The sequence below is a fragment of the Lemur catta genome, chromosome 9 (assembly GCF_020740605.2).
Source record: "Lemur catta isolate mLemCat1 chromosome 9, mLemCat1.pri, whole genome shotgun sequence".
Taxonomy (NCBI): Eukaryota; Metazoa; Chordata; class Mammalia; order Primates; family Lemuridae; genus Lemur; species Lemur catta.
In genome coordinates this window covers 10,260,308-10,286,324 of record NC_059136.1, presented here as the reverse complement: position 1 = coordinate 10,286,324, position 26,017 = coordinate 10,260,308, and the positions used below count along the sequence as shown (strand labels likewise).

At 38.8% G+C, this 26,017-nt stretch overlaps 1 protein-coding gene across 4 annotated transcripts in view; it reads right to left on the bottom strand.

Annotated features, from left to right (window-relative positions):
* Positions 1 to 26,017, bottom strand: part of CHD2 (chromodomain helicase DNA binding protein 2) — a 186,769-nt gene that overhangs the window by 10,693 nt on the left and 150,059 nt on the right. For all 4 annotated transcript variants that reach the window (XM_045561456.1, XM_045561454.1, XM_045561457.1 and 1 more), the window contains 11 exons: positions 24,368 to 24,409; positions 22,615 to 22,754; positions 18,425 to 18,563; positions 18,118 to 18,268; positions 16,872 to 16,994; positions 15,295 to 15,423; positions 13,782 to 13,922; positions 11,902 to 12,036; positions 6,620 to 6,798; positions 4,459 to 4,558; positions 2,158 to 2,371 (listed from right to left, as the gene is read on the bottom strand). In XM_045561456.1, coding sequence (XP_045417412.1) covers positions 2,158 to 2,371; positions 4,459 to 4,558; positions 6,620 to 6,798; positions 11,902 to 12,036; positions 13,782 to 13,922; positions 15,295 to 15,423; positions 16,872 to 16,994; positions 18,118 to 18,268; positions 18,425 to 18,563; positions 22,615 to 22,754; positions 24,368 to 24,409 — 1,493 coding nt within the window. The remainder of the gene's footprint in view (positions 1 to 2,157; positions 2,372 to 4,458; positions 4,559 to 6,619; positions 6,799 to 11,901; positions 12,037 to 13,781; positions 13,923 to 15,294; positions 15,424 to 16,871; positions 16,995 to 18,117; positions 18,269 to 18,424; positions 18,564 to 22,614; positions 22,755 to 24,367; positions 24,410 to 26,017) is intronic.

The window sequence follows — 26,017 nt, the reverse complement described above, 5'->3', positions numbered from 1 at the left end:
TTACTATTGTCAAAGGGCCTATGTATTTAGATATTTCAAACTATTTTATGAAACAATTGCAGCAATTCACATTCTTAACAATTGGCGTGTATTTCTCCTTTTAATTTTTGCTGGTCTGGATAGTAAAAATAAAAATATTGGTTAACTTACTGTTGCTTTAATTTATATTTCCCTACTAAGTAAGGCTGGTCATCTTGTCATATTGGCCATTTGAACTTTCTTTTCTATATGACTCCCTATTCCTCATCTTTGCCTATTTTTTAAAACAATGTATGAGCTCAACAGAGCTTTTTATTTTTTTAGTCAAATTTCCAAAATTTTACTTTATTTATGTATTTATTTTTAAGGCAGGGTCTTGCTCTGTTGCCCAGTCTGGAGTGTAGTAGTGCAATCGTAGCTCATTGTAGCCTCAAACGCCTGGGATCAAGAAATCCTCCCATGTAGTTGGGACTACAGGTGCACAGAACCACGCCCAGCTAATTTTTCTTTATTTTTATAGAGACAAGGTCTCTATGTTGCCCAGGCTGCTAGAACTCCTGGCCTCAAGCAATCTCCCGCCTCAGCCTCCCAAAGTGTTGGGATTATAGGCATCAGCCAGTACATCTGGCCAAATTCCCCAAATTTTAATTCAATCTGCATTCCTTTGAGGTTTGTTTCATGATTATCATTTAAAACATTTTTCAACTGACAAATAAAAACTATATTACACAATGTTTTAAAATATGCAGGGATGTGGAATGGCTAAATTGAGTTAATTAACATGTGCATTACCTCACACTTTTATTTTTTGTGGATATCACTTAAAATCCACTCTCAGCAATTTTCAAAAACATAATACATTGTTATTAACTACAGTCACATTATACAATAGATTTCTTGAAACTATTCCTCATTGAACTGAAATTTTGTATTCTTTGGCTGACATCTCCCCAGCTCTCCCTCACAGACCCTGGTAGCCACTTTTCTACTCTCTGCTTATACGAGTTGAAATTTTTTAGATTCCACACATAAGTGAGATCATGGAATATTTTGTCTTTCTGTGCCTGGCTTATTTCACTTAACATAAATGTCCTCCAGGTTTACCCATGTTGCAAATGACAGGATTGCCTTCTTTTAAAACCAAATAATATTCCAGTGTGTGTGTGTGTATCACATTTTCTTTATCCATTCATCTGTTCTTGAACTCCTGGTTTCAAGTGATCCTTCTGCCTCAGCCTCCCAAAGTGCTAGGATTTCAGGCAAGAGTTATCAAGCCTGGCCTTATCCACTCATTTGTTAAGGGGTACGTAAGTTTATTCCATATCTTGGCTATTGTGAATAATGCTGCAGCGTACATGGGAGTGCAGATATCTCTTTAACATCCTGATTTCATTTTCTTTTGATATGTACCCAGTAGTGGGACTGCTGCATCATATGGTGGTTCTATTTTTTTAATTTTTTGAGGAATCTCCAGACTGTTTTCCATAATGACTATACTAATTTACATTCCCACCAATAATGTGCAGGGTTCCCTATTCTCCACATCCTTACCAACACTTATCTTTTCTCTTTTTGATAACAGCAATTCTAATAAGTTTGAGGTGATATCTCATCACAATTTTAATTTGCATTTCCCTATGATTAGTAATACTGAGCATTTTTTCACAAACCTATTGGCCATTTGTATGTCTTCTTTTGAGAATTATGTCTATTCAGGTCCTTTGCCCATTTTTGAATTTTCTTACTATTGAATTGAGTTTCTTATATATTTTGGATATTAACTCCTTATCAGACGTATGGTTTGCAAATATTTTTTCCCATTACATAGGTTGTCTCTTCACTCTGTTTATTGTCCTTTGCCCATTTTTCTACTTTGTTATCTTTTTGTTATCAATTTACAAGGGCTCTTTCAATATTAGCAGTCTTAACCATTTAATTGGTTAAGTCATAGAGAATGTAAACTTTTCCCTCGGTCTATCATTTGTTTTTTTGTTTGTTTATGGTAGCTATGTTCATCTTAAAGTTAAAATAACAGTCTTGGATCTTGATTTCATGCTTTATCTCATTAAGACAAGAGAGGACAACGAAGTGGTGAAGGAGAACAAAGTAAAAAGGACCAGCTGTTGTCTTTGGAAAATGAAATGATTATGGGGTTTTGGCCCCTCTTTTAAAACCTACCTGCATTACTGAAGTGTCTCTTATTGGGGTGACTGTAGTTATCTCTTGGGTGTCCATGCATCTGTGGGCCATGGGAGGCAGGCAAATGAGGCTTCTGAGGGTGGAGGTTGTGTGAGGTATGGGACTGAGATATCAGAGAATCCCGGCTTGAGCCTGAGGCCTCTGGTCGAAATGGTTTCTTACCACCGATCATGTCATCTTTCTTCTTTTGCTCCTGCAGAGTACAAGGAAATCAAAGAAGCTTAAGATCCCCAGGCTTAATTCCCAAAAGCAGAATGAAGACCATCACTTCTAAACAGTTCTCTCTTGTCCTTGACTTTTGAACTGCCATTTACTATCATCTTAACAAAAAATGCTCATCAATTATTCCACTAAGCTTCCATGGAATCAAAAGCCTAACAGTGACTCATCTGCTAAGTTTGACCTCTCCTGCTGAGTACCTGTGAGAACACATGCATGGACTGCTAGATGTTGCCATACAGGGTATGGAACAGGCACCCAGGCTGTTGGCACTCTGAGGATCATCTTGGACCACGCAAACCAAGACTACCAACTTTCCAAGGTTACCTAGAACCACCCCCAACTGTCCAGTGGGAACTAGTTCCTACCCCAAAGCCATCAACCTAAACATCTTAATGTTTGAGTCACATCACTCCTTTACCACAGAGATAAAATGTTTGATATAAAAACATCAAAAATAAAGTAAAAAAAAAAAAATGTAAAGTGACCTAAAATCTAACAACCAAGGAAATTATTGTTAATAACTGGCCCACATCTTTCTAAGCTTTTTGGTGTGTTTATATAGACTTTTTTAAACAAAAATATTATTTGGTATCCTTTTTCCCCTTAATACATTGTGAAAATCTTCCCATGTAAATACTTATTTCTACAATATTATATTTAGTGATTGAACAGTACTCCCCAATATGGACATATTGTGATCTATTTAACCTATTTCTCATTGTGGGACTTCCAAGTCATTTCCATTACAAGCATGTTTAAATCCTTAATTATCTCTTTAAACTACATTCTTAGAAGCAGAACCGTATGTTTTAGTTTTTTGATAAATCTTGCTGAACTGTCCTCCCCAGAAAGACTGTTACAATGTATACCCCACCAGGAGAGTATCACTATTTTTGATATTCAAGTTATATTAACTTCTGATACTTAAATTAATGAGGTCCTTTACTATTATGTGTTCAACTGATTTTTATTCTCGCCTAAGGGCCTTTCCCAACTTTTTATTCCCTCTTGCAGCCGTTCATGGCTATTCTTTCACAGACTTTTTATATTACTTAAAATTTGCATTAATATACAGCAGTATTAGTATATTTTTCCTGTTTATTACTGATCTAACAGATTCTTCCATGCAAAATTAAATTATAAACTACTTGACGGTACTATTTCATAGGCCAACACAGCACTGGGCACAGTGTAACAAATACTCATGCAACAAATACTTCTGAGCACCCACCCTGTCCCTCAGCACCATTCCAGGCACTGAGGACACAGCAGCATACGAGAGACACAAAATCTCCCCTTCCTGTGAGTGGAGGTGGTATTAAATGTTCATAGACTGGCCCTAAATGTCTGAAGGCAAGTCAGCATCTGCAAATGGGGTGCCTGCACCAGTGACACTGCCTCTGAGCATCCTCCAAGTCACTTCTGCACTCATCCCCCTCCTCCAAAAAAGGAAAGGCCACTTCTCAGCACCTTCTCGTGTTTCCTTCTTTAAATGAGTAGTTCCAACTACATACAAAAGCTGCAAGGACACCAAGTACCTGGCCCAGAAAGAACAAAAAAAGTATTTTGTGCCCACAATCCTGTTACGTATTAGGAGCCACATTTATAAGCTACTGTAAGATATGTGCACCAGAAGAAAGATCTGGTGAATAAATGATTCCAGGACATAGAACACAGGGTGACAACTCTTTGTCAGAATTTTAACAGTTTGGTCCCCAAGCACTGACTATTTTACCCATCTGGTCTTACTGTTTGACTACTAATAGAGTAAGCTGAGAAACCAAACCGCTAATACAGTGAAGGAGCACACTGTACTAGACAGGATATGCTACGGACTGCAGCCCACACTCTTTGTGACCTGTAGTAGCTTTCTTCACCCCCTTGGACCTGTGCCTCCATCTGTAATGTAAAGGCAAAGAACCAGTGACCTTTCTGGCACCAACAACCACCCAGGATCCTAAGACCACCTTCCCCAGGAAAAGAACAATAATTAAGGAATTTTTCTGTGGAATTGGTTTTTATTTGTTTGTATAAACTAAGATTAAATTTGTATTTTACCTCCTCTTCTTGAGATCTTTTCTTATGAGCCATCTTGTATAACTTATGTAGTTTTCGAGCATCAAATTCTGTAAACTTGGAAACAAAAATCCACAGGTTCCTTTAAAAAAAAATTAAACTTCTGATGAATTATAGAATTAAAAAATCACTTTTTATTCTCTTTATGGATGGCAGGCTATTGAATTTTGCTGTGAAATATTCTCCAAGTATAGAAATTAAGTTACAGAAGTATTCTTTCAGGTCTTTGCGTCAATAATACAGTAAGTCCTCACTTAAAGTCATTGACAGGTTCTTGGAAAGTGTAACTTTAAGCAAAACAATGTATAACAAAACCAATTTATGGTTCTCATTAACATTATAACAAAACAACATTAAAGGAAACATTATCTGAGGACTTACTATATGTCTTCTTATGTTTCTGTCAAAAGAATTTGACCAAATTTCTATCCGTGGTTATTAGGACTCTGGCTCTAGTCCTAAATGTTTCCCTCCACCTTCCCCACTTTCTAGACTCTGTCAGTCAATTTCTCATCCCCACCACCTCTTCCAGGTAAAAACCTACATTTGGTTGGTCATCTTTGTGCTCTGCCCCTCTTTTCTCTCAGTTGTTACCACCAAGGCCTGTCACTTCTTCCTTAAAATTCTCAGTGATTCCTTCCCTCCAATTCCATTCCACTCACCCTAACATGGCATTATTATACAAAAGGGGAATGATATGATAAAACAGGTGTTTAGAAAGAGGAGGTATAGGTAGTCACAGTAAGTCAGAAGAAGAGTCTCATATCCTGTCAAACTTTCTAATGGGCAGTTTCACCACACCAAGCCATGCCAGGGACAGAACACCTGTGTAGGGTCTCTAACAAGTAAACCTACTGCGTCGGGTAGAAAGCCATTCACCTTCAAAGGGCTTCAGTCTGCTTAACAAACTGCCTTTAAATGCTAAACACCTCCCAGTTCCCTGTCTGTCTCACTTTCAAGGCTTTGCTGAAGCCTGAGAACTCTGTTCATCTAAGTAATTCTACTCTGCTTGTCTATGTTCAGTTCAAGTGTACCTGCCTACCTCTCCAAAGACCTCCCTCCCTGACTACTCTTCTGCATATGCTTCCGTTTGCTACACTTGGTCTTGCATTTACCATTTCATGATGAACGGTTTCTCAGGAGTCTTACCTTGTACTGTTTTTCAACACTTAAAGGTCAAGGACTTTTGTATGAATTAGGACTAGCCAAGATCACAGTGACTGCACATTTAAACACAAGTCTAGCAATCTATGCAATAGGATGACCTGTTGCTGTCTTCTAAATCAGCATTAAATCAATTAAAAAGAAAACCAGATGTGATCACTAAAGGAAGAAGTTGGTAACAGGGTCAAGTGGAAAAGAAATAACATTTCAAAAATTAGATCTTTCATTTGTGGGTGTGAAGCATGCTATAGATAGCATCATGACAGAAGTTTTCTTACATCTGTTTTTCACTTAAAAACCAATCCACTGAGATCAGACATACTATACAAAGATAATTCAAGGTGACTGGTTTATGAAAGGAGACTTAACGTTACAAATGTCTTTTAGAATTTCCAGGTATGTTTTCTTAAAATATCACAGGTGAATATATAAATGAACATTTATTTATAAATCATGATGCCTTACTGAATTTCTAGATTAACTACATCAATGCAAATTACTACTTTAATTATTAAAGAAGGAAATAAGAATAGAGAACTCATGGTTCCTGTGGTTTTAACCCTTGTTTTACCACATGTGCTCGTATAGAACCAAGCAATTAGTTGTATTACATATAGTAACATCTGAGTATCATCAACCTAAAGTGAGTACAGTAATTAAGACGAGATGATTTCTCTCCCATACAGGTTTCAAGAGAATTTATTTCGGAGACTAGGCCAGCGAATTCAGTATCATTATCTCTCTTTTATAAAATACATTAATGACATCATCCTACCCCTTTCCAAAGGGTGGTCTCACAGTGGAATGGCCTATTTCAGGAAAAGGAAGTTGAACCCTGCAGATATGCTGCCAATAAATGATGTTTGTTGGGGAGAAGATTTTTTTCAGGTGGCTATGCTACCTTTCATTCAACAAAAACAGAATCCACCCACACACTCTGTCAACTCAAACTGGGCAGATTCAAGGCCAAAGTGGTTACCTCCTCCACAGTTTGATGTGCTCCTGGTCTGAATAGGCTTTAAGGCACTCGGCTATCCGGTCTCCAATTTTCAGCAGGCAGTTTCGGGTGTGTTCCAGCTGTTCTTGCACATTTAGTCCCTTGTCAGGTTTGTCCAGCTGTTTCAGTGCCTTTTTCACGGGCCTCATCCTCTCCTTACACTGCAACAGGCCAAGAGAGTAGAGACATAAACCACCTGCAGGAACGAAGTCTTCTTGTTTGCTTACTGTGCCCTAAATTCCCACATCAGAGAAAACACAACCACCCTCATGCCATATAACTGCTAGAGAGGACGAGGTGAAGCCAGTACAGTGGAACAAGAATCAGAGTCAAGAACCCTGAGGTGCAAGTGCCAGCACCATTGCTTAGAGTTATACGATGACCTCTTTTCGCCCTACTTAACCTCTTTAAATGCTGTTTCTTCATCTGCAAAAGGAGTATGATCATGCCTCACAAGGTCATTATGAAGATTAAATGAGGAGCATTCCTACAGACCTAACCTAAAAACCTCCCACCAAAAACTATCTAAAAACGAAGGATAAGATACTTACAAATCCTCTAGCCTGAGCCAAGAGTGAGACCCCATCTCTACAAAAAATAGAAAAGTTAGCCAGGTGTGGTGGCATGCACCTGTAGTCCCAGCTACTCAGGAGGCTGAGGCAGGAGGACTGCTGGAGCCCAGAAGTTGGAGGTTGCAGTGAGCTATGATGATGCCACTGCACTGTAACTGGGGCACCACAGTGAGACACTGTCTCCAAAAACAAAAAGAACAACAATAACAACAACAAAACAAAAAACAAATAAAAATTTACAAATCCTTTAGGCCTAAAATAAAGGGAAAGGCTTCCAAGATAAAGATGGTAAACAGAACACAAGAATCATTTTCTCTTCTTCGCCAACCACACTAAAACATTAAAGGGACTGTCTTTAAAAGGGATAATCCCACAAAGACAGGGAAAATGAGAGAGAAAACAACAGCAACGAAATCCTGGTGGCATGGGAAATGCCTTAATAGACCTAAGATCCTTAGCCAGCGGTGGGGAGAGCTAAGAACCAACCTGATGTATACTGCAAAATTCCCCCAAAGGAAGGTGTCTCTGGAACTGGGGATGAGAGCTAAAATAAAAATTGGTTTAAAGGCTGCTTAAGAAGTAGCAGAGGCTGGGCGCAGTGGCTCACGCCTGTAATCCTAGCACTCTTGGAGGCCGAGGCGGGTGGATCGCTCGAGGTCAGGAGTTCGAGACCAGACTGAGCAAGAGCAAGACCCCGTCTCTACTACTAAAAATAGAAAGAAATGATCTGGCCAACTAAAATACATATAGAAAAAATTAGCTGGGCATGGTGGCACATGCCTGTAGTCCCAGCTACTCGGGAGGCTGAGGCAGTAGGATTGTTTAAGCCCAGGAGTTTGAGCTGTGAGCTAGGCTGACGCTACGGCACTCACTCTAGCCCGGGCAACAAAGCAAGACTCTGTATCAAAAAAAAAAAAAAGTAGCAGATACCCAGATTCGTGACAGCCAGCCAGATCTCTAACTCCACCCAGCAATGGACATGAAAGCTTATTCTTCAGCGAGGATAAAAGAAGGGCCTCTGAGCAGGGCTACACAGGCATCACTGAGGGGCAAGTCCACCACACTGAAAACAGGGTTGTACGGACACATGCATACTAGATGAGCCACTGCCCAGTCCTCTGCCTCTCAGATGCTAGAATGAACAGAACTAGGCCTCACCCTCCAGTCAGGAGATTGAGCGATTCTTCACAAAATCTGACGACCCCAGAGGAAGAACATGAAGATGGTGACTATCCATTGGAAGTTTCCCAATGACTCAGCCCAGCTAGATCACTCTACATTGAAAACTTTCAAAGTGGCTCAATCCCTACCCACACGGTTCAGAGCTTCCAGTCAGATGTTCAGTCACCCACTCTTAAATATGAAATGACAACTGAGGATTACCAAAGCCATCTGAGAGATAAAGTCTGTAACATGAACAACAGAAAACAAAGAGAATTATAAAAGCATGCAGAGAACCATAGGGGAGAAAAGAGTGTGGAAATAAAACATGACAAGAGAAATGAAAAACTCAAAAGTAATAATGTGAAATAAAGTTGAGAAAATCCCCCAGAAAGTAGAGTGAAAAGAAGAAATGGAAAATTAAAAAAGAAAAAATTAGGGACCAATATCCAGACTCTGACATCCAAAAACAAGGACTTCCATAAAGATAAAGATAAAACTGAGGGCCGGGCGCGGTGGCTCACGCCTGTAATCCTAGCCCTCTGGGAGGCCGAGGCGGGTGGATCGCTCGAGGTCAGGAGTTCGAGACCAGCCTGAGCCAGACCCCGTCTCTACTAAAAATAGAAATAAAATTATCTGGACAACTAAAAAATAAAAATATATATATATCTAGAAAAAAAAAAATTAGCCACACATGGTGGCACATGCCTGTAGTCCCTGCTACTCGGGAGGCTGAGGCAGAGGATCGCTTAAGCCCATAAACCCAGGAGTGTGAGGTTGCTGTGAGCTAGGCTGACGCCACAGCACTCACTCTAGCCTGGGCAACAAAGTGAGACTCCGTCTCAAAAAACCAACAAATAAAAAAAAAGATAAAACTGAGAACTTAGAGAAGAGAAAATTACTACAAAATAATTCAAGAAAATTTCTCAGAACTGTAGGACATGGTTTGTCAGCCGCTGAGTATCTGGCACAATGAACTAAGTAAGACACGTAATAATGAAATTTCAGAATAATGAAAAAAAACCCTACAGATTCCCATCATTTTGTGGTAATTTCCTACAGCTACATACTCATGATCTGTGCATTTTTCAGTGTTACACGTCAATTTTTAGAAAGGACACAAAATAAAATGATATACTACAAACTGAAAGATATATGTAATGGCTATAAAAAATAAAAGATTAGGATCAGGAATGTATAAAGGATTCCTATAGAAAAGGTAAGAAAGACAAATTACTCAAACTAAGCAAAGGATATGAATGATATGAACAGGCAATTCACTGGAAACATGAATGCCTAATAAATATGAAAATAAATGTTCAACTACACCACCAGTCAGTATTTTATAACCCTCAGATTGGTAAAAATTTGTCATCGTACACATTTTGAAAAATCCCAATGTCCGTCAATAAGAGAAAGAATGAGTTGTGGAAGTCATAAAGCAGAGTAACGAAGCATTTAAAACAGAGCCACAATTATCAACATGGATAAATCTCAAAAACGTGAATACTGAAGGAGAAAGAGCAAGTTACAGGATTCACAAGTACACCACCTACATAGTTTTAAACATGGAAATCGATACTCTGTGTTGCTTATGGACACAAGGGAGGCGAGGCTGCGTGCACAGTGGTCAAGGACTCACGCTCTCATGCCAAATTGCCTGGGTCAAAACTCTGCTCTGTCTTAGCTGTGTGACATAGGACAAGTTGCTTCACTCCCATCACACATTTTAATATGTAAAATGGAAACACAATAACCTACCTCACAGGATTGTTGTGGAGAAACTACATATAAAACAGTGCCTGGCTGTTTATGTGACCTTTTACCATCTTTACAGACATTAAGTAGTAAAACTATAAAACTACATTTAAGCATAAAAATTGAATTCAGAACTGTGGTTACTTCTGGGACTTAGGAAAAAGGATGGGTTTAGACAGAAGAACACCAAAGGCTTCAATTTTGTATTTTGGGTCTTAAAAAATTCAGATTTGACAAGGCTTCATGGTATCTTTATCAATGCCTATTACAGTCCTGTCCTGAAATTTTTCTGTATTTTTAAAAAATTTCATCATAAAAATACAAGATTAAATGAGTATATTTGTAAGAACATTTTTAAAATGGTATGGTGCCATAAAAGTATTGGATATTACTTCCTCTCGTAAGCACTGAGCTAAGAAAGAATCAGGAAACAGATCAAATAGCAGACTATGTAATTAATTTATTCATTTACTCAACTTACATTTATTGATATATTTCTAGTATCTAAATGGATTTTATATAAAACATACTTGCCCTCAGAGAAGCTCACAGGCAGAAATGAGAAGAAAACTGAGATAAAGAAAAAAGAAATAAACATATACATATGTGTACAGGTCTTAGATAACCCAGAGAAAGAGATCAAAAGAGAGAGGTCACAGGACAGGGTCAACATTCTACCCTTTGCTGCCAAAGGACAGGAGTATTTTCAGCTTCAGAAGAAGACAGCTTTTCTTTCAGCCTGATTGAGCTGTTCCGGCGCACTGAATTGTGTCAGTATGGGGGAAAGAAGAGACAACAGAGAGGTGGGGGAGGGTACCGTGGAGTATAGCACAGTGAAATCTATACACGTAGCCCAGCAAGGGCATAAGGGCCTTTAGGATATACTGGACTGTATTAAACACCATCAGGCCCTGGTCCATGCACTCGTTCCCCACCGCCCTGCCAATCTGGTATGAGCAAACAGGGCCACATTTCCTAGACCATGTCTTAGCTCTTGGCACACAGCATGGAAGCACATATGATACAGCACACCCACCACGGCTCTAACTCCCCCAACCGGGACCCACCTCCTCCCGTGCCAGACCATGCCCTGGCTCTCACCACTCTACCCGCGGCAGCCTTCTGCACCTCCTCAAATCTGCACACATGCAACTGCCACTCAGCCTTTGTGTGTGCTGTTGCCTGGCCTTGCTATGCTCTGCCCTCCCCTCTACTGTTACTTTTACTCTTCCTTCAGAACTCAATTCAAACATCACTTCCTTAAACAAGCCTTCTTGGCACTCCTTGACTAGATCAAATCCCCTTCTCACAGGATCAACACGATAGGCAATTTCTCTCCTCCATACCCCCGTCACAGTAGCACCAAATGATTTGCATAGTTATCCGACTATCTCCCCTACCCAAATGTAAAGTCTACAATGATAGAAACAATTAAACTCTGGGAGCTGGCACACATAAAAGATTCAATAAATGTTCACTCAGTGAACACTTGTTTGCCAAATGCCTCTAAGGACCCCTATAGCCTTTCTAACTGGGAGCACAAGACATGAAATCTAGTCCCCAGACTTCTTCCTCACTAGAAAACAAGTAAGAAAACCTCTTCTTGCTAGCCTGTTTCAGAGCACACGGTCTTCAGATGTTATAAGCAATGTATTTCCAAAGTAATGTGCTAATGCTTAGATCAACTGAAGCTCTGCGGCTGGACCTATAAAAGGCAGACCACAGCAAGCACCAGAGCTGCAGACACTGGCGTCCCTCAATTTCAAGACTTACTATGCTGAATGTCTCCTGGTCCAGATCATCATCCTCATCTTCTCCAATAGGGACAGGTTCACTTCCTGCTGTAATATGGACAGGACCCTGAGATCGCTTTGATTTACTCGAAGATTTGGCATCACCACCTTTAGGCTTTTAAAAAAGAGTTACAAGGAGTCATTGTCATTTGTGCAATCCTGCCTTGCAATCTGGACTTCTTACCTATGTTGCAGTGGGTAAACAGGGCCTGAGTTTATTTAAAAAAAAAAAAAAAAAGGCAAAATAAAGCCCTGAGACATCATGAAGACAAGCCTACGTGATTAACAGCTTATACATGATTCCCATTTCTGTCTCTAAATGTATCCAATTTTAAATCAATTTCATCAATGCTATTTTTGGGCTTCTCTTCCCTCATCCATAAAATCCACAAAAATATCATCAAGAGGCTAAGATTGTAAACTGGCAGAACTCTTCCGGAGTATCACGTAGCAACTTTTAGTAACAGCTTACCCATTGATCTAGGAATTTGTATTAAATAAATTATTGTCGCTGAAATCTATATGAATCAACATGGATAAATCTCAAAATTACATTGAATGAAACGTTGCAGAATATATAAGGATTTCATGTACAAACATTTTAAAGCATATACTATGCTTTGTTTATGGTTATACAATATGTATATATACTGTAAAATGTAGTACAAGTATAAAAACATGAATAGGAAAGTTTCAAACCTACTTCAGAGCAGTGGTTATGAGGAGGAGAAAAGTGGAAGGGTAATGACATGAGGAAGAAGTAATGACATGGGAGAGAGCTCAATAGCACCAGCAATATGTTCACAAAATACAACAGGCACCTGCACCCCCACACCCAAAAAAGCCACTTGAAATAACCATGAAAAAATGTCAACAATTGTAATATCTGGGCAGAAGATAAATAGATGTTTGCTAAATTGTTCTTTGTGCTTTTAAGTAGTTTACATTAACAAGAGAATGTCTTTCTGCAGGAGCACGAATGCACACGTATTTGTCACAATATAGTTTATTAGCTTTAAAAATTGGAAAGCATTTCAATATAGGAGATTTAAATTGCTTCCAATATGTTTATAGCCAAACAGAATCCTCCCCATCTACTAAAAATGATTTTAACGTTTATTTATTCACTTGGAAAGTTGTGATATACTACTAAGTGAGGAGAAAAGGCTATCCAAACAGCCTAATATGATTTTTATCTTTATACGTATATGTATAAGAGACATTTCAAAGGTACTAAAATCAAGAAATCTACTAGAGTTATTACTGGACACTGGAATTACAGCAGTTATTTGTTTCTATGTTTTGGCAATGATTAAAGGATTAACTGCAAAATATTTTGTTCAGAGATCAGCGAGCATACATGCAACACTGTACCAATACTGTGGTTTGGAAAGAACTTCACAAAACCCACAACATAAAGATTCTATAATAGCAGGGCTTTTCATCCATTTATACTCCAATAGCTCTTAATAATATTTGTTTTGACTCCTAAACCTTTCAAATATTCAGATTCATTTGTGGATTATGCTCTTCTAATATGAATATGAGAACATATTTCAAGCAGTTACCTGTAAAAGCAGATTTCTCTCACCTGTCCTATCTCATTGAAACAACTCCCCTGAAATATGTAGTAAAAGATAAGAAAAGGCCTTCTATTTCAAAGAATACCCCAAACTTGCATATTCCTCTCTTTCTGCAAGGAGGGGTACAGGCATCCCTCCAAAAGCCCCACCCTTCCTTCTTACCTATACCCATAAAAAGACAATTATTCCATGGCCCTCAAACCCCATTCTATTTCTAAACCCAAAAGGGGAATCTCAAAGGCTGTGTCTATCTCCATGAATAGAATGGCAGCAATACCTTCTCTTTCTTATCTTTTGACTTCTTCCTTTCCTTGTCCCCTTCTTTGTCTTTCCTAGAACTCATTTGTTTCTCCTTGTTCTCCTTGTTCTCTTTCTTCTTTTGTTTTTTCTTCATAGGACTTTTTTCTAAGCCATCATCCTAGGAAACAAATAGGGCCATGAATTTTATACTTACTCAATCACTTTGGGGGGGGAGCAGCACTGCCCCCAGTGGTTCATCACTGTGAAGCTCGTTTTCAACCATACGGCCTTAAAAAACTCACTCACACAATGAGAGGCTCTCTAAGAATAACGAGTTAAGACTGTAAAGGCAGGTGCTCTTTACTTATATCCTCTCATTTAATTCTCATGGCAACCTTTCAACATAGGCATCACCATTCCCATTTCACAGATGCAAAAACTGTGTACATACCTGTAACACAGTCGGCTGGTAAGTGGTGAGGTTGCCAGCATTTGAACATTTGATTTAGAAGTAGTCCATTTAACAAAAAGATTTTAGCTTTTAAAAATATAAATTTAATACGAATAGGACTTCAGCAAATAATGAAAGTAAGTTGATCAATTCATTTCTGTTTAAAACCTTCTAATGGCTTCTCATTGCTACCAGAATAAAACTCAAACCCATGCTAGTTCCTGGGCCATTGCTGACTCTCTTGGGGCTAATTTCTTTTTTTTTGAGACAGAGTCTCACTCTGTTGCCCAGGCTAGAGTGCCATGGCGTCAGCCTAGCTCAGAGCAACCTCAAACTCCTGGGCTCAAGCCATCCTCCTGCCTCAGCCTTCCGAGTAGCTGGGACTACAGGCATGCGCCACCATGCCCAGCTAATTTTTCTATATATATTTTTAGCTGTCCATATAGTTTCTTTCTACTTTTAGAAGAGACAGGATCTCGCTCTTGCTTAGCCTAGTCTCAAACTCCTGAGCTCAAACAATCCTCCCACCTCAGCCTCCCAGAGTGCTAGGATTACAGGCGTGAGCCACCACGCCCAGCCGGGGCTAATTTCAAAGTATAATTACACTATAAGAAATCTCATGAAGTTGTCACTCACTGAAACAGCACACTGAGTGATACCAATTTACTTTTTACTTTACTTAGACCTGAGGTTACAAACTGCCCGGCTTGGGCCAAACTCAACGCACAGGAGTTTGGTTTGGCCCAATAATTAACTTAACTCCAAAACAGCTGCCCCCTTTACATAGCACGAGCTCTCTGGTTAACCACAGTCCACACCAATCCCTATCATTCCCAACAGTGAGGCTAAGTGTCAACTGCCATGTATCATTAAAGTTTTCATAGCTCCCTTCATCTACCTCCATTATGCATGAATTTGCAATTGCTGATTTAAATGAACAAACTTACATTCCTCTCTGACAGATTAAGCAAAGATATAAGTATTCTATTGTCATCTACTCTACATGTAAATCAAACACATCTCAAATTATTTTATTCCAGTTCATACAATAAACATAACTAAAATAAAAATAACCCTCCACTGAAATCTGGCCTCATACCTTTACTTCTCCCTCTTCTGATGGATTATCTGAATGTCTAGGAGATGAAAACTCAATTCCATGCTCATCTTTCAGCCTGGGCGCTTTGTTTTCCTTCTTTACTCGAGGCTTCCGCTTCTTTAATTTGGCCTGGAAAGGGAAAGAAAATGATAAAACTGTAAATCTAGTTCCTGAGAAGCATGAGCAAATAACATGATGACTTTTTGAACCAAAAGCACCCATATAATTCAAACAAGAAAAATCAGAGGAAATAAAGAGTGCAAACAATTTTACCTGAAAAAAAACCAAACCAAAACAAAACTGTAGGTATTATACACAGCCTACATTATAACGTCCATATTTCTTGTACCTACTGTTTCCATTTTTTAGAATTCATCCTAAAGATATAATTCAAAAAACAGAAAACAGTCTGTGTACAAAGATACAAATAAATATATCAAAGATAACAATAACATTAAAAATCTGGAAGCAACCTTTATCTAAAAATAAGGAAAAAGTTAAAATAGTGTTTACTTAATCAAATATGATACCATTATTTAAAGCATGTATAAACATGATCTAACCTGTCTCTCCAGAGCCTAATGCATAATACATGACATTCTCAACCTGTTATCTGAAAAATGACACTACTTATGTCACTATCACCTGAGAAGAAACAGGGCGTGGAATTATAATGATTTTTTTCTTAAAGTCTGTTTTATTTATGATAATACAGAGAAATTAATACAAATGAATTAGCTGCAAGACCAGACATGGTGTCTCATGCCTGTAATCCCAGCACTTTAGGAGGCTAAGGTGGGAGGATCATTTGAGTCCAGGAGTTTGAGTTTACAGTGAGCTATGACAGCACCACTGCACTTCAGCCTGGGCAACAGAGCAAAACACCCCATTTCTACAAAAAACAAATAAATAATTTTTTTCTTTTTAAAAAGGAAATAGCTATAAGAGCACTTAAAGAACATGCACACACAAAGGCTGCCTAGTATAGGATGTAACCTGTATCCTAAATGTGATTCCCACTTTCTAGGCCTGAACTGAACTAAGTTGGGTAAATAAAAGGAGATAAAGCTCAGATGAGTTCATCTGGAACTTAGTTGGCATTTTTCACTGAGCAAGTGAAGTAATCATAAATGAAGTCCAGTTTCTGAATTAACTGTGGATTCCAACTGTCCATTTTATCCCTGGGAACCACTATTACGAGTAGTCCAGAGTTAGATATAACAATAGGCAAACCCACTGGTATTCAATACAGTACCTGGAGCTATATTCCAAAACTGAGGAAGCAGGACAAAGTGGCAATAACAGTACATCTGGACTAGTGGCACTGGAGAAAGATCAGGATTATGTTGAGGCAACATTTGAGGAAAAAGGTTTTGTAAAAAAGTTGCCAAGCTGTTGAGATCTTAGATGAACATTTCTATTATTGCCAAACCATCATCACTGGAACCTCAAAAGCAACATCTGCCCATGAGGTGACATTCTATGCAGCGCCCACGGAGGGTTTCTCTTTTGCTACCTAACACTGTATGGTTGTACCCTCAGCCGCTTGAAGAACACCCAGCTGGCAGCATACTCACCTCTTCCCCACCTGTTACAGTCCCCTTCTTCTCCAGACCCTTCCTGAGCAGCTTCAGCAAGTAGTCCGCTCGGGTCTGCAGCTGCTTCCCCTGGGGCTTTTTATCTGTCTCCACGGGCAGAATCTTCAACAAGAAAGGAAGAGAACACCCACCACCACCCATAGCCCGGTTAGTGGATCAAGATAAACAGAGACAACAAAGAACTGAGTACAGTCCTTTCCCACCCCTACCACCCAGAATATAGCCTCAGATCCTATCTCATGTCCATGGCTCCCAGTCACTGAGAATCCCTCACGAGCTGTTCTCATTTTACAAAATGGGATGGAGAAATCCAGCTCTCCCAATGGCTCCTACCTGTGCTGTTAACAGGGTAGAACAACTCAGGTAGGAGGGGCTTGTGGCTTCATCTGCTAGAGCATCCCAGCCGTCGTGGATTTCCTCCTTCCAGGAGCAGGGAATCCCTGGAGCTAGGTTAAAGCTTCGTTTTAGATTGAAAATGCTTCTTAGAGCATTGCTGGAGAGCACTGAGCTATGCCAGGACATGGTAATTCAATTCCTGCTACCACAGTTGGATCTCTCAGGCCAGGCTGGATTTGGTCTCAGTGCTTATGGCAGGGTGCTGTCACCCTCCTAAAACCCAGATGGGATGAGCATTGTTGGATGTGCCAGGAAAAGCCCTGCCAGGAGCACAATATGGAGCAAATCCTAAAAAAAATTTTAGCCAGTCAGCTTTCCTTGCTTATAGCTCTAACTATGGCCTTGCTATTTTCAACAGACAGAGTGGGAGGCTCAACTTTGTGGGAGAACAGCCAATGTTTAATTCCATTACAAAAAATACCAAGGTGACATTCATTCTTTATGAGTAGAACTAAAATACGGTTGTTTCAAATGTACTTTTAAACAAAGGGCCAACAGCTAAGGCCAAGGAATGTTTTTATTATTCATAAATGTCTCTGGTATTTGTTGTAATGAGATTTCACCTATAATACATATTAGAATTTTAGGATTTCTCCTATAATTTCCCCAAAATTTCACATGGCTATTATCTTTCCCTTTATTTTCATCTGTCAAACAGTGCCACAGTCCGCTAAAGACGGAAACATTTCCAAGGATAAAGAAATCCCAGGAACTTACTACTGTACTAATTTCCAAATTGATGCCCCCCCAAAAACCAGTTAGAAATAAGTGATCAATATAAAAATAGTATATAACAAATCATCTAGAAATTTCTGGCAGAGTTACTTACTTTGTCAGTTAATTTAAGCTCTGGATCGGTTTTAATTAACTCCCAGTTTCCATAGCCATGTTCATAAATTCCCAGCAACAGGCGAGAATCATCCTCCACTCCCCACTCTACATCAAAATGTGCAGCTTTGACACGACAGGTTAAGCAATATCTAAAGGAATTTTTAAAACAAGACATTAGAAGAGGAGCCTTTCTGATATGTTAAAGAATAGACAGTGTAAACACTACATGAATACACATAACTGTAATTTCAAATCTATTTTCTTATGGCACAACCACCCAATGAGTGTACACAAAATACACTCACTTTTTTTTTTCTTCTGGGTCCACAGGGATAGATTTATGCAGCATCTCAAACTCTTCTTCATGCTGGATAATAGATTTCACATTAACCTGAACTCCAGATATCTTGATTGTTGGACCTCTCCTTTTCCCTGGTCCTTTCCCTAAAGAATACCAATTTCACATTAGAAAAATGAAAATTTGCTGAAGTTCCAAAGAAAACATGTTATCACCAAACCCTAAACTCTCAGTATACATCTCCAGCTTTCACTGGTAGTTCAAAGATATAGTATAAGACAAATATTTTCCTCAGTTAATGCTTGTAAAATAACCTTCAACAGTTAAGACTTAGAATTTTTTAATACACTAGCGTTATAATGTATTTTAATCTTCCTGTTTGTTTTATAATACTTTGGTTCTAAAAGTAATAAAGTTAATAAAAGAAGATTCTAAAGGTTTAATATTAAGGTTTAAGTTTTTCCCTTTTGTTTTCCTACCTATCCCATTAGCAGAGTTCAAAAAAACAAGTGTTTTAAAGATGATTCCTACTTGATCTTTGTAACACCGTGACTGAGAAAGTATGAGATCAAGTTAACGTCTAACATATTTGAAATGATGAACAAAGGGAGGGCATAAGAAGGCTACCCTAACCCAAATTTCAAGTTAAAATAATCTTAGAAGTAAAAATGAAACCCTGTCACTCTAACAAGAGTCCAATTTTTTTTTTTTTTTTTTTTTTTTTTTGAGACAGAGTCTCGCTCTGTTGCCCGGGCTAGAGTGAGTGCCGTGGCGTCAGCCTAGCTCACAGCAACCTCAAACGCCTGGACTCAAGCAATCCTCCTACCTCAGTCTCCCGAGTTAGCTGGGACTACAGGCATGCACCATCATGCCCGGCTAATCTTTTTTTCTATATATATTTTTTAGCTGTCCATATAATTTCTTTCTATTTTTAGTAGAGACGGGGTCTCGCTCTTGCTCAGGCTGGTCTGGAACTCCTGTCAAACAATCCGCCCGCCTCGGCCTCCCAGAGTGCTAGGATTACAGGCGTGAGCCACGGCGCCCGGCCCAAGAGTCCAATTTGAAATCCATGAGATAATACCACTTGTTTGAAAGAAGAAAAATGCCTCTCAATAGAAAATGGGCAGAGTATACGAACAGTTCATAGAAAACAAAATGCAAACAGAACTTAAAAGAGATGCACAACCTTGTTCATTAAAGGAAAAATGAGATACCATTTCTCACCTATCAGATTGGCAAAAATCCAAACATTTAACAATATATCTATAAGACTTGTAAACAGGTACCAACCAACACTGCTGGTGGTTATATAAATGGCACCAGACTTATGCAGGAGAGTTTGGCAATATCGAAGCAAAGTATATATATGCATTTTCCCTAGGACCCAGCAATCCCACTTCTAGAAACCTATCCCAAAGATATGCTGGCAGAGATATGATATGGTATATTCATTAGACCATTAGTCATTGTGGTTTTATTTATAATGACAAAAGACTGAAAACAACCCAATTATTCAATACTAGGGAACAAAAAAGTATGAAGTGGCATCTATCTATAAGGTGGACTATTGTGCAATTGTAAAAGGAAGAAAGATTATCTCTAAATAATGATATGGAGTGATCTCAGATGTGAAAAATAAGCAGGTGCAGAACAGATGTATGTTCTCTTCTGTATAAAGGTGAAAAGACGTATGTACACATGCTTAAATTATAAAAAAACAAACAATGGAAAGATGAACTCAAAACTAATAGAAATGGTGACCTGCTGGGGGAGGAAGAGAACAGGGCTGGAGACCAGGGAGGAAATCAAGATTCTCCTTCTTCTATAGTTTTGACTTTGAACCATGTAAATGTTTGACATGATTTTTTTAAAAAAAGTTAAACTCAAAATGAGAAAAGCAATTGCTAAAAACTGAAAATAAATAAAAACAACAAAAGAATCTAAGTGTGTTTGAAGTTGGTGGCATAATCACACAGACAAAAGATTAACTTCAAACAGTTTTAACATATAATATTTTGATTGTACATTGTTAGTGGGATGTATTCTAAGGACAAAAAGAAATGCAAAGAAATAAAACTTTGCATTGGAGCATCTTATTGCTAACAGTAAGATTAATATTGGTATTTGGAAACATGTAAGGTAAGCAAATACATAATTATGTTAACGTTTTTTGGGAGGGAACAAAAATTTCAGCCTAAGAGAAAAGGGTATCAATACTCTTATATTTGCTCTGGAAATGTAAGCCTGGACTCAGAATATGCTAAATACCAACTTATAGGAAATACAGATGTAGGGGAAGCAAGTTAAAAAATACAGGAGGAGAAAGCAATCAGCCAGATCCGGAATGTGGGCATGCACAAAAAAGAGAGGAATGGATGTGGGGAGGAAGGGAACTGTTATAAGGAAGTATCTCCAAAATATACTTTTCAATGGAAAAGGCAAAATACAGAGGCAGTGTGGATGCTATGTTACTGTGTTTAAAAGGGAAAAAACGTTTATTCATTTCTCCAAAAAGATACGAAATAATAGGGATATATGGTTTTCAGTTTTGAGCCATGTAAACGTATTGCTTATTCAAAACAATTACAAAGAAAAAACATTATACATTAAATTTCAAGTCTACTTTTGGGTGTACTCTGGATGCTACAAAAGCACAAAGTCATATCACTGTCCAAACCACTTAAGTTTCTTTTACAAAAAAGACATCTTAAAATAAGTTTTGACTATACCTAAGATATTTTTTAATTCTGTTAATTTCAATATCCTTAAAAAGAAAATTCCAAAACATAAATTTCACTTCTGTACTTAATAATAGCTAACACTGCAGGCCAGACACTATGCCAAATACCTCACAAGTACGGAATTATTCAATTAATCATCCAAACCCTTTGAGGTAGATACTATTACTCTATTTTGCAAAGAAGGGGGATAAAACTTATAACTGGCTGTCTCCAGAGCCTGAACACTTAACCATCACTCAACAAAACCTCCAAAGGGCCTTACCTAGCGTAGCGAAGCGTGACAAAAGAACGGGGGAAATGGCACAGATAAACCACAGTCCGGGGAACTGGAATGACAACACCCTCGTTTCTTTGAGGTTCACTATGAGGTGTCCTGCACCAATAACTACTTCAGAGCTCTCTCCTCACAAGCATTCCCACACCTCCTGCTTATAGAGAGATCACACACGACAGGCAAAACACTTTCTGGTGTCTAAGAGAAAACACACTGCACGTCCAATCTAATTATAACAAATTCTAGCAGCATGAAATCTCAATGCAACAAAAATGTTCACAATATTTATCCAATATTTTATTTATTCCAATGAAGTCTCTAAATCTTTTACATTTGTCACAACACACAATATGTGTATATATATCCAACATAGCTAATGATGCTTGTGGTCTATAATGCCCCTTGTTTGCAGCCAAAATACAGAGCTGTCCATCATTCAAACCAATTTAAATGTTCTGTAACAACGAAAAAGGAAACCATTTCATCTTGCACATGACCCTACACCTTCTGCACATTAACTTCGTTTGTGACTAGATCGTTGGAGCTTAGAATGTTGAGCTCACATAAAGGCAGTTCAGAATACACATCTCAAAGCATTAGGCATGTATAGCAGCGGTCCCCAAACTTTTTGGCACCAGGGACCAGTGTCATGGAAGGCAATTTCTCCAAGGACCAGGAAAGCTGGAAATAGTTTTGGGATGATTCGAGCATATTACATTTATTATGCAGTCAAACCTCTCTGCTAATCATAATCTGTATTTGCAGCTGCTCCCCAGCACTAGCATCACCACCTCAGCTCTATCTCAAATCACCAGGCATTAGATTCTCATAAGGAGAGCACAGCCTAGATCCCTCGCATGCGCAGTTTACAGTAGAGTTCACACTCCTATGGGAATTTAATGCTGCTGCTGATCTGCCAGGGGGCGGAGTTTATGTGGTGATGCCAGCCATGGGGAGCACCTGTAAACATAGATGAAGCTTCACTCACTTGCCCACTATGCACCTCCTGCTATATGGCCCAGTTCCCAACAGGCCATGGACTGGTACTGGTCCGCAGCCCTGGGGTTGGGGACTGCAGGTGTATAGGATATAAGTCCATCCTAAAAAATCCCTTTAGCAACAGAAATCCCAGCCCACAAGTGCCAGGTTTTGGAGGCTCACCGAATAGACTTGTTGACTTACCCTCGCTGGCATTTTCTTTCAGCTGTTCTTCATATTCCTGCATTGCTGACACACAGCTGTTGTGAATCAGTTCACCCAGGCGTTTCAGATCTGCCACAGACTTATCTACCAGCTCAGCATCACGTGCTATGCACTCCAGCCTGAGGAAAGACAAATACAGAGACACTTCAGGGCCTGGTGCCCATTTCTAAACATCACAAGATACCACTAGGTCCAATATAAGCTTCTCCTGCAAAGACATTTTTCTCTGCCTTCCTTCATTTTTCATTCCAAGGCTCCAACAAGAACCCTTGGGACAGTGACTGAGGGCTAACACACCCATTTTCTATCGTAAAGAATTATGCCTTGGAATATTCTACAAAACAAAGTAATTCTAAAAAACAGGAAAGAAATATGGAAAATAAACTTTGTTCATTAAATAAATGGGCTTGTCTACTAATGATAGCACATTAAGTGCCTGAAGACCATTTGCACTAGAGTTTGCATCTTTGTGCTGAGCTTCCTTTCTCCAGCCTACTTTCATTCGTTGCAATGTTCCTAGAAGCAGAGAATAGTTGCTCCTACTATACTGTTAATTGATCTCCAAGTCATATGAAGCACATGGATATACTAATGGTTAAAAATCAGGCTGTCAAAAGGTGCCGAACCCACTTTTCCACATCCTGTTGGTTTTTACAGTAATTGGCTTAAATGGCAGTTTATCCCTGGGTGGTCAGCAATAGTCCTTGAAAGATATGCCTGACTTTCTCAGTTTTGCTGCGGCCTCCTATTACACTTCACCACTTTCTCTCCAAATGGAGAGGACAAAGGGAGAAACACAGGATTATCATTTTCATCCACTCTGGAAGTTTATCAGGAGTAAGAGCAAAGAACCTGGTATTTTCTTTAAATCAGTGCTATTTAGATTTTGTACAAAGCAAAATACAGAACTACTTGATATAGAGTCTTCTGTTAAAATCCAACTTCTGAATTCATTTTCTGAATGTTTGTAGAATGGTAACAACAGTTAACCCTTGTGGAAGTTAACATTAGCGAGGTGATATAAGCGCTTTATTTAATCCTCATGACACCCTGTTAAATAGTAGATTATAAAATCATAAAGAGCCTTTTACCTTTGACATTATTAAATTTAAGAACTAGAATGGAAATAGTAACCACACATATTCTTTTTAACTGGAGTTATCCGAACATCTCTTCTGGAAATTATTTCTTTTTACTATAGTTTTAAATACACTTGCTTCATCTCCTTGACTAAGGTAAAATCTTCGTATGGCTGGGCGCAGTGGTTCACGCCCGTAATCCCAGCACTTTGGGAGGCTGAGGAGGGAGGATTGCTTGAGCCTAGGAGTTTGAGACCAGCCTAAGCAACATAGTAAGTCCCCATCTCTACAAAAAATACAAAAATTAGCTGGGCATGGTGCTGTGCACCCGTAGTCCCAGCTACTTGGGAGGCTGAGGTAGTAGGATCACTTAAGCCTGGAGTTGGAGGTTGCACTGAGCTACAATCACGCTAGCCAGGGCAACAGAGCGATACCCTGCCTCAAAAAAAGAAATCTCTGTATGGATGGTCTGTCTTTATCATCTTTGACACCCCTCTGTGGAGGAACATGCATAAACAGATACCCAATATATAAATGTTTGTTTAAAAAAAAAAATGTTCCCAGCATTACTTCTAAATGGAAAATGTTAACAAAAAAGGAATTTGCTACATAATGCAAGTGAAAAAGAAGATAAACTATTATATTGAGCTTACCGTTCAAGAGGGAGACCAAACTTCTTATAAGCCTTGATGAACCTGAGAATATGATCAGTAAAATACATTAAAAAACAGAGACTTTAGTTATGTTAATGCTAACATATCCTGTGATGTTGGCACATTATATTACTTAAACTGTCCAGTTTTTAACAAAAAAAACATGGGGGACACGCACACACTAAAGTATGATGCATACACATGGGGAAAAAAATACTTCATTGCCAATAGACTGGGTCCAAATCTTGCAACTACCACTAAATGAGTAAGTGCTGAATGTCTTTGAAACTAGTCAATTTAAAACAATTATTCAATTTAAAACAATCTATTCAAATTAAAGATCAACTTTATTCACAGTGAGTGATCATAAAACTGTTTAGACGTAACAGAGAAATGCAACTTAGCTCTAATATTCTTTTTAGAAGGTACAAGTTTATGGAGTTCAATATGTAATAAATGATTCAACCACAACTCTACTATGATAAAGCCCCAATAGAGTTCATTAGCCTATTCAGTCCACTACTGTTACTTTCAATTCCATATTACAATCGTTTTCATTATTTTCTGGTCCATGATATAGCTATAAGATTTTTTAGAACTTTGTCTCAAATACTTTTTGGAATGAGGCAAAGTAAAATAAATAAATTCAACCTAGCCTTCCACAAGTCTCTACCCTAAACCATGCTATACTACTAACCCTGTGTCATCATCCTCTCCCCAGTCCTACAGGCTAACCACTAGCACTTTCACTAAAAACTAAGACTTCACAACACACCAAAGGCATCACTGTAATATGCCAAATTACTATGATAATCTGATTATATAACAGTGTAAGGAAAAATACTGAGAAAAACATGGAAATGAGAAAATGTGGTGACAGAAGAAAGTGGGGCTGAATATGACATTAGCTAAGACTATTAAACGAATAGCATGGATACAAGGATTAGGCAAGTGTTATATCTGAAAGTAAACCTGAGAATTATTTTTTTTTTTTTTTCTTTGAGAAAGAGTCTCACTTTGTTGCCCGGGCTAGAGTGAGTGCCGTGGCATCAGCCTAGCTCACAGCAACCTCAGACTCCTGGGCTTAAGCGATCCTACTGCCTCAGCCTCCCGAGTAGCTGGGACTACAGGCATGCGCCACCATGCCCAGCTAATTTTTTCTATATATACTTTTAGTTGGCCAGATAATTTCTTTCTATTTTTAGTAGAGATGGGGTCTCGCTCAGGCTGGTCTCAAACTCCTGACCTCAAGCGATCCACCCGCCTCGGCCTCCCAGAGGGCTAGAATTACAGGCGTGAGCCACCGCGCCCGGCCCTGAGAATTATTCTTAACTCCACAGTTCTCCTTCTTGATATACCCTGAGATATTTTATGTCTAAACTATATGATGTCTGGGATTTATTTAAAAAGAATACTATGGAGGAGAAACACTTCCAGAATGGAGGATTAAGAAGTTGTGAAAATCTCCTCCATAAAAGCAATAAGAACATTGGCAAAAACTGTCAAAATCAACTTTGTTGGAACTCTGGAAATTAACCAGAGGCTTGCACCATCTAAGAGGTATTTATTCAAGAAAATGGCTCAGTAAAAACAGCAAGCTCTCTGGAATTTCTAACTTGTGCTATCCCATCCTCTTCTCCCCAGCTCCAT